Source organism: Alternaria rosae, assembly GCF_020736505.1.
Source record: "Alternaria rosae strain MPI-PUGE-AT-0040 chromosome Unknown BKA58scaffold_3, whole genome shotgun sequence".
Lineage (NCBI taxonomy): Eukaryota > Fungi > Ascomycota > Dothideomycetes > Pleosporales > Pleosporaceae > Alternaria > Alternaria rosae.
In genome coordinates, this window is record NW_025763572.1 from 134364 (window position 1) to 145911 (window position 11548).

The 11548-nt window shown below is 52.4% G+C and overlaps 4 protein-coding genes across 4 annotated transcripts; 1 reads left to right on the forward strand and 3 right to left on the reverse strand.

The window, feature by feature from the left end:
- The first annotated feature begins 378 nt into the window (after positions 1-378).
- BKA58DRAFT_115437 (actin-related protein 2/3 complex subunit 5) lies at positions 379-1746 on the forward strand. Its single transcript, XM_046164014.1, has 4 exons — positions 379-935; positions 1120-1247; positions 1383-1527; positions 1639-1746. The coding sequence occupies exons 1-4, from the start codon at positions 711-713 to the stop codon at positions 1699-1701; spliced, it is 561 nt and encodes a 186-aa protein (XP_046027046.1). The 5' UTR covers positions 379-710; the 3' UTR covers positions 1702-1746.
- A 3819-nt stretch (positions 1747-5565) lies between these two features.
- On the reverse strand, positions 5566-6814 carry BKA58DRAFT_115498 (uncharacterized protein). Its single transcript, XM_046164015.1, has 3 exons — positions 6348-6814; positions 5840-6260; positions 5566-5783 (listed from the first exon to the last, which is right to left on the reverse strand). The coding sequence occupies exons 1-3, from the start codon at positions 6514-6516 to the stop codon at positions 5654-5656; spliced, it is 720 nt and encodes a 239-aa protein (XP_046027047.1). The 5' UTR covers positions 6517-6814; the 3' UTR covers positions 5566-5653.
- A 249-nt stretch (positions 6815-7063) lies between these two features.
- Positions 7064-9033, reverse strand: BKA58DRAFT_334135 (uncharacterized protein). Its single transcript, XM_046168212.1, has 5 exons — positions 8570-9033; positions 8276-8476; positions 7880-8176; positions 7343-7757; positions 7064-7284 (listed from the first exon to the last, which is right to left on the reverse strand). Exons 1-4 carry the CDS (start codon positions 8934-8936, stop codon positions 7456-7458), a joined length of 1167 nt encoding a protein of 388 aa, XP_046027048.1. The 5' UTR covers positions 8937-9033; the 3' UTR covers positions 7064-7284; positions 7343-7455.
- Positions 9034-9186: 153 nt separating this feature from the next.
- BKA58DRAFT_115424 (uncharacterized protein) lies at positions 9187-11474 on the reverse strand. Its single transcript, XM_046164013.1, has 2 exons — positions 9945-11474; positions 9187-9895 (listed from the first exon to the last, which is right to left on the reverse strand). The coding sequence occupies exons 1-2, from the start codon at positions 11262-11264 to the stop codon at positions 9437-9439; spliced, it is 1779 nt and encodes a 592-aa protein (XP_046027049.1). The 5' UTR covers positions 11265-11474; the 3' UTR covers positions 9187-9436.
- Positions 11475-11548: the final 74 nt, after the last annotated feature.

Consider the following 11548-nt stretch of genomic DNA (forward strand, 5'->3'; position numbering starts at 1 on the left):
GGCAAAAAAGTTCTTTTCATCGGCGTTCTTATAGACGGTTGGGCCCAGGCATAGATACCAAAAACGGACCTTCATTTCATTCTTTCGGACAGCGCACTGGGGTAGATTGATCGTCGCCAGCCTTCACTGGCACTCATGGCACGAGTTGTATTGTACTATAGCGCGTTGGAGTGGTCGAATCGGCGACCATGACTCAACGGATTTGTTTTCTTTAGACGGCTCCTCATGAACGACATGCATGGGCCGCTCTCCCCATAGCTTTGAACATTAGACTGAGCGCCTGGGCCATTGTACTTGTGTCTCGCGACTCAACTGGCTGAAGTTTAGACTAATCAACATCTACTACTATCAATTTTCCCTCCTCGATGATGACATTGCATGTGCTGTGATCGCTTTCACCCACACCCATGGTACTCCCGTCACACATGTGGCGCTGCGGATCTCCGTCGCGGGTTCATCGAATGGTCTTAGCGATCCGCATGCAGCGGTATCGAGCGGCGACCCTGGTTCGTTCTACCTTGTGGGTGTTTTGCTAGATGTTGCGGGTGCTGGACTGGGTAGCTTCGAAGCTTGGCGGGCAGAGTGGAGAACATGGCACTGCACCCCACGAATACGGCGCGCCGAATTGCAACCTCACCACAGCTCCACCACCAACACAGTCGTCGCTTTGCAGCTAGACACTCGTCTGTACACAAATCTCACCACCCACCATGGCCAACATCAACTGGCGGACGATCAACATCGACGCCTTGGATCCCGACAGCCCCGCCAACTTCGACCTAAGCTCCCTCGCTCCCGCCGTTGCGCCTGTCTCGACGGCCGATGTCCAGGCCAACGCCCAGCAAATACGGCAACTGCTACGGGGTGGTGACAATGAGGGGGCCCTCCAGAGTGCATTGGAGAACCCCCCATATGGCGCAGACGACAAGGGCAAGGTACGTTGCGCCTCAGCATAGCTCGAGACAGCTCCAGAGACACGAAGCTACCAGTCTGGATGTCTCTCCAGGTATAGACGGCTGGTCACATCACCACCGCGTCTCTGGACTTGGGCTACCGACGACCAGGTCGGCGACATTATACCACCCAAGACCAAGCTGACAAGTTCCACCACCACCACAGGAAGTCCACCTTGCGACCGTCATCGAGATCCTACAATCCATACGCCAGTCGGACATGTCACCAATGCTCAGCCGGATATACGGTGCACCGGGTGGAACCGAAGCATTGGACGTCCTGATGAAGTACATGTACGTCCACCGTCTCGTTTGGGTCTCTTACAAGCCTCACCGCCCACCGGCCTCTACTGGCCATCGTGCCTTCCAGCATCTACCACGCGCCACCGTCGTACATCCAGAAACATAGACTAACAAAAGTACTTGCAGTTACAAAGGCATGGCACAGGGAGCACCGTCAGGCACCAAGCGCGACATCACCCCCCAACCGACCGGCTTCTCGCAGATTCATACTCGTGGCGGCGGCGAGGGTGGCGGCCAAGCCATGAGCGTACTGCTCAGCTGGCATGAGAAGGTACGACCCCACGCACCTTCCTCGTTATTTGAAACCTCCCGTCCACCGGGTCACATCCCACGCTCTCCCGCACCGCACTTATCTTTTTGTTTCGTCACTGACACACCTCAGCTTGTGGAGATAGCAGGCCCAGGTTCCATTTCTAGGGTCATGAGCGATCGCCGGACAGTTTGAAGTCGTCGTCGCAGTTGCAATCAAGACAAAGCGTCATTTCCAAATAAACTCATGGCTGGCTAATTGCTAGCTCATCACCTCGATAGCGTTCAATCGATATGGACGCGCACATATTTAGGCCCAACGGCAAAAGCAGAACCCGAACAAATCAAGACACGTCCTCTAGCCCACGGCTTCCTCCTCCCGCTTTCCTGCCTAGAGACTCTGAACCCAAAATTTCCACAACAAGCATATCCTCCAGCGCGCAATATTAACCACGCAAGCCATCGCGATCTCTCGCAATTTTCCTTTCGTTCTCCAATGACGCCGCAATCCATGTCCATGCACAACTCACGCGCGCACAGACATCCCAGCCTTCCTACCGGCCTTGCATCATTCCACAAACCCTTCTTCAGCCCTACTTATCCCTCCCTTCACAGACGCATCCTCATTTCGCGGACACGGGAACCGCTTTCACGCTAGCCCGCGTAACTTTGATTAAAGCGGCAAGCCCAGCCAACGCCAACAGTGCCCTATCGACCGCGGCATAGCTTCCACGCGAAATCTCGTGTCGTACTAGCGCAGCTTCTCTTTCAGCCCGACGCTTCCCACGCTAGCTTCCCAAACAGGAAAGTACCTAGGATGGGCGGCGAGAACGTGGTACGCTTAACCTAGCTTGGACGCCGTTGGGTGCTGAAACACCGTTGGCACGGGTTGCGAATGATGATCTCAATTCTTTGACAGACCGGCACCACTGGAAGTTTATAGGTGGGATTTTTTGAAACGACGACGCGACGGGGAGGAAGTTTGTCATGGGCTTTATCGATTAGGCAGGCAGAAGTGTATGTGGTACGTATGTCTTGTCACAGTTGTGTATATGCAAGCTTTATCCGGCATCTAACACGAGAAACACAAAATGCATATTTCGGTTGCGAAGACCTTGGGTTTGGGTTGGAATGCTGGTTACGTTGTTGCTGGTGCGGTTGCTGGACTGGAATGAACGCGACTGACAGCTACAATCTGTTTGACGCGCGCGTGCGCTGGACTGGGCTTGGTTCGTTTGATGCGCGAACGTGTTTCTAGAAAGCATACCTGGAAGGTACAAGGTGGGCTCGGGGGTTATGCGTAGGGCTGCGACATGTCATTTCGCCGAGCTGAGCGCTTTTCTCCGTCCCCCGTCTTCCGTTTAGCCTACGCCTACGACCAAGGCAACTCACATCTATCACCGCGTTTCATCTGCTTTGGAGAGCATTTGCGAGTCTGTCTCATGACGTAAATGCAAATACAGTACACGCCGATAGCACAACTTATCCTCGGCGAAAAATGGTAGATTCTTAGGTAGAGTTCTAGCGATGGATTGATTTGATTACAAGTACCCGCGGTACCTCGGTCCCACAATCGGCACATCACCGGCATTAACACCGTCAGATCTCGCCTCGGAACAATACAACGCCCATCTCCAACAATCTCCAATTTCCTCCCCTTCGTCTCATCGTCCCCGAGCCCGTCTCGTCTCACATGATCAACCATTGATGCAACGGTTTAGCGACGTACCTGGCACCCTGCTTGCATTGAATGCGATCGGTCGGAGCTGTCGCTGTCGCATGTTTACAGGGACCACGGGCTTTCCGCTTCCACGTGGAAGATGCGTGCGGTGGGGCTTATGTCAGACTCGTCTTGGGTATGACATGCATATGGAGCCGTGCCATTGCTCCGAGGACGAGGGTAGGTTGACGCGATGCCGGGTTTCAGACAGGAGGAGGCTGACTGGGAGGGCGTCGGATCCGCTGTCCGAAATGCTGGAGGGGAGCGGAGCCGCTGGTGAGGCTGTTTATGTGTAGGTGAGTTGGTGATGTTGAAACTTGGTAGTCGTTCGTTGTAGTTGCTCTCTTTGGATCTCAAGTATCCAGCGCTGTGGAATCCCATCGAAAGAACTTCTTCTCAGGTGAGTTGTGGCGGTAATCCGGACGGAGACTTAGGATCATATCTTCCCTTGTTGCAATGATACGTAATCAGGGTGACGATGCATTTTACTACTTGGATGGTGTAGACAAAGCGAATTCCCGCGGAGAGTAGACGAGGGCCAAGTCGGTAGTACCCAGTGTAGTGTAGGTGGCAAGACTCTTGCTAGCACCTTGAACCACATATTCAAGCATCGAGGCTGGTTGTTGAGATCACATTTGCATTGCGTCGCTTCGCGTTGCTTTACGGAGTCATCTTTCAAGTTACCATGCAAATTCATCCTTCCCTATCTCCATCTACGCACATCCGCCGTATTCGCATACGCTTCCGCAACACTCTTGACTCTTGCAACTCTCCTCGCATGCTCAATTTATCTCCTCGTTGTTTGCTTCTTCTTTCTCATGACTCTGCCGTAGGCCGGGCTCGTTACTCCTGCTGACTCTTGCAACCTTTGCAATGCACACGACTCTTGCTCTTTCGCCTCCATCCTCCAATCTCATCACATCATTACTCGCGAAGCAGTTGCGTCATGCGGTTTCTTGAGCGTCTGGAGTGAATTGACCTGGTTTTGCTTTTTTCACCCACAGCCTCGGTCTTCCCATCCCCATTCCATATATACAACTTTCCACGTCATCGTGGCTTTTACGCCACCAGATCTTTATTCCCTCTTTCCCGTCCTCCCTCCGTCCCGAGATCTCCCCTTTTCTTCTTTTCGTATCATTTTTATCGCTCGCAAGCCCTCGCGTCACCGTGGCTTACTGTGGCTTGAACTCTCACAGGGTCTGTTTGTTTTTTCTTGCTTTTTGCTCCGCGGGACAAAGTGGTGTGGCAGTGGTGGGTACGGGAAGCGAGGTTGTGTTTCACGATGTTCCTGTGGGTGTGCATTGGGCCGTAGTTCCGGCGAAAAGAAAAGGTGTAGTGGTCGCCGGGTGGCGTCGAGATGGAATGAGGCTAGAACCGGGGATGTGGATGGTGGCGTGATGGGGGCTGAGGGAGCTGGGAGGGCATATGGTGGTGGGGAAGGCGGGTTTGTGAAAGAATGCATGCTCTGCTTGGTATGAGCTAGCTACATGTAGACCTTCTCTTGGGTGTTTGATGTTCCTGACAGCGTGCAGCTCATCAATAAGATATACAGCGAGAATTCGAACCGGTGGGCTGATGGTGCACGCTTAACAGTTATTATCCGAGTAGGGATATAGATAGACACTCGCTGCGTTGGAGAAATTGCTTATATGTGGGTAGATTGTCAACTTGGTATATGACATGCCATCTTCAAGCATCGACGGCAATCTGTCATCAGGAAGACAACATCACAGCATGTCCTTTGATAATCGACATATGACAACGGTGCATCATCACTATGACCAACGCAACGATCGAAGAATTGCCATTATTCATTCTTATTCAAATTACCAAGCTACCAGGGTATCAATACTCAATTTCCCACTTATCCCTAAACGCCGTACCAAACCCAGAGGCATACTCCACCAAACCATCATCTAGACTCCTGTGGACTCAACGGCCTTTCGTTGATGAAATCCTTGTTCTTATTCAGCAACTCCTCATTACGTTGCCTGACCATCTCATCCCTATCCTGATCTCCAATCTGTAGCCTACTCCGCACTTCGGCTCTATTCTGCTCAACAAGCGTCTCGACGGGCATCTCGACAACAGGACCATGCGCAGCATCCCTACTTCCCCATCTTCCAAGAGCAGGTGGGTCTGCAGGTCCGTCTGTGACAACGGCGATATTTGTCTTGGTCCTCTTCTGTAGCTTCCGCAATTCGCGATCCCGACGAGGAGTCCAGGGACCGGGACGACGAGAAGGACCGGCATGGGAATCGGATGTGAGAGGAGCAGCTTGGTCTGGAGGTCCGTCTCTAATAGCGGTGACGACAATTTTGTTCGACTTGCTTAGATTTTGCAATTCATGATCCTGATGAGGAGTCGAGGGACCGGGACGAGAGGGACCGGGACTGGAATCGAATGTGATGGTTTTCATGAGCCAATTCTATACGGCATTGCCTCTTGGTTCGGGCTCTGCGCCATCAACGCCCGCGGCGATCTTTTCATCGCGGACGTGTGTGGAGAAGAATCCGTGGTCTTCGATATGTTTCAACGAGTGCCAGAGAAGATATGTGCTAGACGAACAAGTCAGTGACATCGAGCGATAGGGATGATAGTAGGCGTGACTTACCTGACGAAAGTGAAGATCATGCCCGGCCACAGGAACACAACACTAGCAATCGCCCGCCCATTCTTGTTGTAAGCAAGCGGAGTTTCACCGGCCTTCTTGAACTGCGACAACAGGCCCTGTCCACGCTCAAAATCCGTGCCGGTGAGGTGCGCACTCTTGCTCGCGGTGATGTACGTGTATGCAAGAGCATCGGAGAGCGTAAGCATGCAAGCGAAGACAGAGCAAACTTTCCACGCGATCTTGACGCCTCTCGACTCTTGTCGCTCAGGCCAGAAAAGATCAAAGAAGAAAGCCGCACCGAAGATGGTGGCAACGAAGATACCGACGAAGATGTTGTAGGATGCGATGCCGACGAAGTTATTGTTGTGGATCATGACGTTACGGTCGAGTTTCGAGACGAACTTTTGCTGGTCGACGTAGTCTGTCGGATGTTAGCTGATGTTCAAGCTGGAGAATAGCAGACGCTGGTTGTCGCCACTATGAACAGAGATGGAGGGAAATGTCGTACCAGATAGCGCAGCCGTTCCCAGACTCTCACTGACAACGCAGAGAATCATGGCGAGTTGGTAGATGATGAACTTTGTCCGACGATTGTGGTACGTGTTGTTCCACATGTAGCCGGACTTGAACTTGCCCCATTGCATCTCCTTCAGGTCGAGACCCCATATTACCGCCATCGTGACTGGATATGGATGCTAGTAATGAGATGGAAGATGGGGTTGTCTAACGAAGTGCGCGTGCTGGAGAGAAAGAGGGCAAGTGAGGCACGGAAGGCTGGATAAAAGACGCCTTGGGGTGCCAGTCGCGATAGCCAGGAAACTTGTCTGTAAGGTAATCACCGCGCGTATATCGAGCCTCCCCGGGGTCCCACGGGCAGTTGCATACTTAAGGGTCCTCTTTCCTGCCACTCCACACCACCTACGTCGCGCCTCCACCGTCTCCATCACATCACCAAAGAAATCAAAATCCTTAAACCCGTCTCCAAACCCGCCATATCCACAAGAAAAACAAGCACCCGCCAACCGTCGCGGTGCTAGCGTCGATCCTACGCCATCGTTGCTTCGCTGAAGCTTATCACTTCCACGCGCAGCCGCAGACCCACGAATAACAGCGTGTCGTGTGCGCGAAAACGGTATTAATCAGCGTCTCGGCTGGGGTCGGCGAAAAGATCACGATGGGAAAGTTAAAAGGTGATTGGAAATTGACGTCGAAAGGAGGGTGGGTGCAACGTCATCGAGCGGGATGTCGGTGGGGAATTGCTTAGCGAGAATGCTTAGTGCACGGGTGGGGCGTTCACGTCATTTGTTGCGCTTTCTGCACGCAAGGGGCTTGATGTCACGCGATATTGATGTGAGAGCGGTAGATATGTCCGCGGTTTGGATGTTACGCACGTCATAACAGGACTACTGCTTGAGCAGAGTCTGTTCCCTCGATGCTTATGAGCTGTGAGTCTATTCACGTACAGGATGTTCTTGATTGTCTTGTCTAATCTGGCTTCTATAGCACATTGGTACTTATCACCGGACGAAAACCAGATTCAACTATACGTTACAAGTTTCGACCGCTATCTAAACTCCAATCACATAGTCAGCATAGCCTCTTCACACTCCACCCGTCTATGCGCCCCCGATAACAAGAGCCCTAGTATCCGGGAAGATCTTGTGGATGTGTATCCTGTTCTTCAAGCCATCGTCCAGGACTGAACTTCGTAGTCTCAGAGCTTGGCCTGACTCTGCACCTAGGGCTGGATCTGGAGCTGGGTTCGGGACGTCTTTGATTCTGAAGAGCAACTGCACATACGGACTCCAATCCTGAGCGAAGTCATCTCTGAAGATCACGACCTCAGTGACGTGCTTGATACCTAGCTCCGCCTTGTGCTGGGCAAGCAAGTAGGCGAGCGAGCCACCCAACGGAGATCCTGAAGTTCGTCAGCGTTATGATAACCCGGGGTCCTTGGCATGTCGTATGGAATACGGATCAGAGCGACGCTTCCTTCCTGTGCTGTGCTGAAGCATTCTGCGGGTAACCGGGACTACTTACCAAGTAGTGCCGGGCCTTCCTCATCCCACATGTTGGCTACAATGCCGGGCCAGTGTGGTATTTTATCGAGACCGTGGTTCTTCAGGATAGCGTTAATGAGCGCAACAGTTCGCTCGTTGATGATGTTGCACACAAGATAGTACTTGAGATTCTTCGGGTCCGGATTGTCGCGAAGCCAGAACGCCATCACGATGTCGGAAACGCGCTGCAGCTGTGGAAGCTCGGCCTGTTTGGGGCTGTAACCCCAGTTTGCCTCCGCCTCGACTCTAGGACTTTCGAAGCTCTCGCCAATGATCACTTTAACCAATTAGCATGCCGTGGAATAAGTTCGACCTGAGAGGTGAACGGGAATGTTGATGTGCAAGTGGTAACCCGAAATCACTCGTAGAGACTCACTTCCGCCTCGTTGGTTGATACCGAATCGAACATGGGCACCAGTGCAACGATATTCCTGGCCATCAACTTCGTAGTACTGCTCCATAGTATCTTCATCGTAATCCTCGGCGTTTGCGTCAAAGTGTTCGAGGTTGTAACACATGTTATCACCGCCCTTTTCGCGTGGCTTGTCGTTAACGCCGAGACTCTTAAATACCGTTCCTATAAACAGTCAACATCCATCAAAGACCAATCTTTGGCCTATACACCTCTCGAGGAGAAGTTGTACTGGTCAGCGTAGAGGTATTGACTTACCGAGATGGTTCACATGCATAGGGTCTTTGTCGTCGGAAAAATCGCAATGAAGTTCTTGTTCATATTTGCCAGTGAACCAACCCCAAAGCTTCAGCTCTTTCTGGAGTGTGACATCGGCCCACTGGCTGCGCGCAGAGGGTGGGTTTCGAACGTCCTGCCACAGTCTTCCCGCGGCCTTGTCGTTAGCTTCGAGTCGACAGGCCAGTCTAGTACCCTTCTCGTAGGCTGCTGTCCACTCGGCGGCGCTCGCGATATCTTCGGGGTCGAATTCCGCGGCCACGCGCACATCGGTTGCGTTGGTGCTAGCTAGATTCTGGGCAAGAGCGGTGGAAGCGACGATAGCTAGTAGCGACAACGAAAGCTTCATAATTGGCCGGTAAGGGAGAATCAGTTAGCAATGGACAAAGAACAGGTAACAGAAGAGTCAATAAAAATGTAAGCGATATGTGGTAAGTGGAGTGACCAAAAGAGAACTAGTCCTGAAACTCTCGGGGCGAAGCAGAAGCAGCAAACGAAGAAACAATGCTAAGGAATACATTCGCTGTGGTGAAAGTAGAGAGAGAGAGAGAGAGAGAGGTGAGCCCAAAAAATAGACTATAGACGTACTCACTGCGACAAAGACGGAAGGAGTCAGCGACGAACACAATAAGTGGAGCAGCAAACAGCCAGCAATCCTCTCAGTGAGCACAGTAAGTAGAATGGGCACATACATAGGAAAACTGACATTCTAGGGTATCGCGGCTTCCCACAAGACACCAGCGCCACGCAGAATCAAGCAGCCGCCCAATCCTATATCATACATCCAAACGCATAACAGTCCAATCATCCCGACGTCCAAACATCTTATGTACGGCCCAGCCCTTCCATTCAGTCATCCTTCTCATCATCGTCATCATCATCCCCCTTCCCAGGCACAGTCTCCATCTCCACCTCACCCTGCACCTTCCCCTTGCCATCCTTCTGCACAATCCGATACTTGCCCCCCTCCCACAAATCCTTGAACGTAAGTTCCTTTGTCCTGCCGAGACTCTCAATCGCACCAATCCTCTCCAGCGTCGCTTCCAGGAAGTCTTCGAACCCAGGTTCAGCGCAAATTTCGTTGAAGGCGCGCTGCATGGGAACTGAGTCGGCGCGGACAACGGCGTGCGAGTCAATGGAGAAGATGGACAGGTCGTGGTGCTGGCGGATGAAGTCGGAACGTGTCATGATGAAGCGGGCGCGGTGAAGAGGGAAGGAGGGTAGGATGTGGCCTTCCTTTGGGTCGTAGGTTGATTCCATGTCGTGGTAGAGTTTGTAGAGGGCGTTGGCTAGGACCATGGCTGTGGACTGTGGGGGTTAGTCAGAGACATTGATAGACGAATGTTTATATACGTACAGCGTATTTCTGTTGGTCCATGACATCGTCGTCCATTTCCTCGCCGAGAATCGCGCAGTTGTTTAGGAACCAGATCTTTTCCATTTCGCAGATGCTGTTGCATTTCGCGACCATGTCTTCCGACTTGGCCACGCGGTTGAGGAAGGTTAGGCGTCCGCCGACTTTGTCGTATACTTCTTCGAGGATGGATTCTTGTACCGTCTCGCCGTAGTATTTCATTCGGTAGTTCCTCAAGGCTTGCATGGCGCGATCTTTGCTTAGGTCCTTGATCTGATGTACTTCCATGCGGGTCGCGTACTGCTTTAGTCGTTCGAATACCCAGTACTTGTCCGAGTTGATGATGACGGTTGCGAGGTTGGCGGCTGCCCACTGCTCTGCACGCTGTTGGATGAGTTCGAGAAGGTCTCTGCCATCGTCGTTGTCTCGGATCAGATGTGCGGAATTGATGATGAGAATGAGTGGTCTGCCGACAGTCGCGCGTCGCCGCAAAGCCACCTTTTCGAGCTTGTTGAACGCACGCTCAATGTCAAGGATGGCACCCGCATCGCGCGGCCCACGGATGGAAAATAGCGATCCGATGTTGTCTTCGTGGTACTCAAAGTCGAGGCAGCGACCTAGCCGTACACGGAAGACTTCGAGATCTGCATGGGCTTCCATCATCGAACATCCCTCACCATTGATCTTATCCATGGCGTCAATAAGCATAGACGTCTTGCCCGTACCCTTCTCGCCGAGAAGCAGGTGGTAACGTCCTTTTGTCTCGCCCCAGACAATCTTGTCAATCTTTTCCTGCTCATCACGTGGGATCCAGCGGTCATAGTCCTTGTCATCACCATCCACGTCCTTGCTGACTTGTAGTCGAGTAGGTTCACCCGCTTTAGGCATCTCCTTTCCGGTAGCTGCAAGTTCTAATACAGGATCACCTTCCCGAAAAGCGTTCTCCATCTTTTCAAGCACGTTCCATTTGTAGTACTTAGTATAACCAATGCCGACACATCCAAGGATGAAGATGCTGGCTCCGGTAGTAGCAGCAGCTTCAAACATCTTCCAAGCCGTGCTTTTCCACTCTGCCTTCTTTTTCTCGCGTTGCTCCTCTTGCTGCTCTTCCTCTTCCTCCAGACGCTCTGCAGCGTCGTCAATGGGGTTTGGCGCATCGTTGCCAGGAGTCGGAGGACCGGATTGGCCACTCAGAGCGCGCGCCAAAGAGGGCTGGCATAACCTTGTTCTTTGCAGTACCGGACCAGCCTGCTGAGACCGGTACGCGAAAGGTTGTCGTGTCAACGCGGCATGAGCGCGCGTAATATGTCGTAGCATTAACATTATCGCGTTGGCGCGTCCAAAGTTACGTTGGTGTCGCGTGCTTTACACGTGTCAAACGTAGGCCTGCCAGAATCAATGGAATAAGAAATGAAGGAGCGAAGGAGAGTTAAACGAGAGACAGACGCGTGAAAGGAGAGATGATTGAGATGGACGGGATGAGATTGGAGGAGAGGGACGCCAAAGGAGGTACCGCGGCCTTGTTACGCTGGTGTTGCGATAATTTGCCGCAGGGGCCAAGTGCGAGCGCCAAGTGCGAACGGCAGGAGCGACTGTGGGTGACAGCA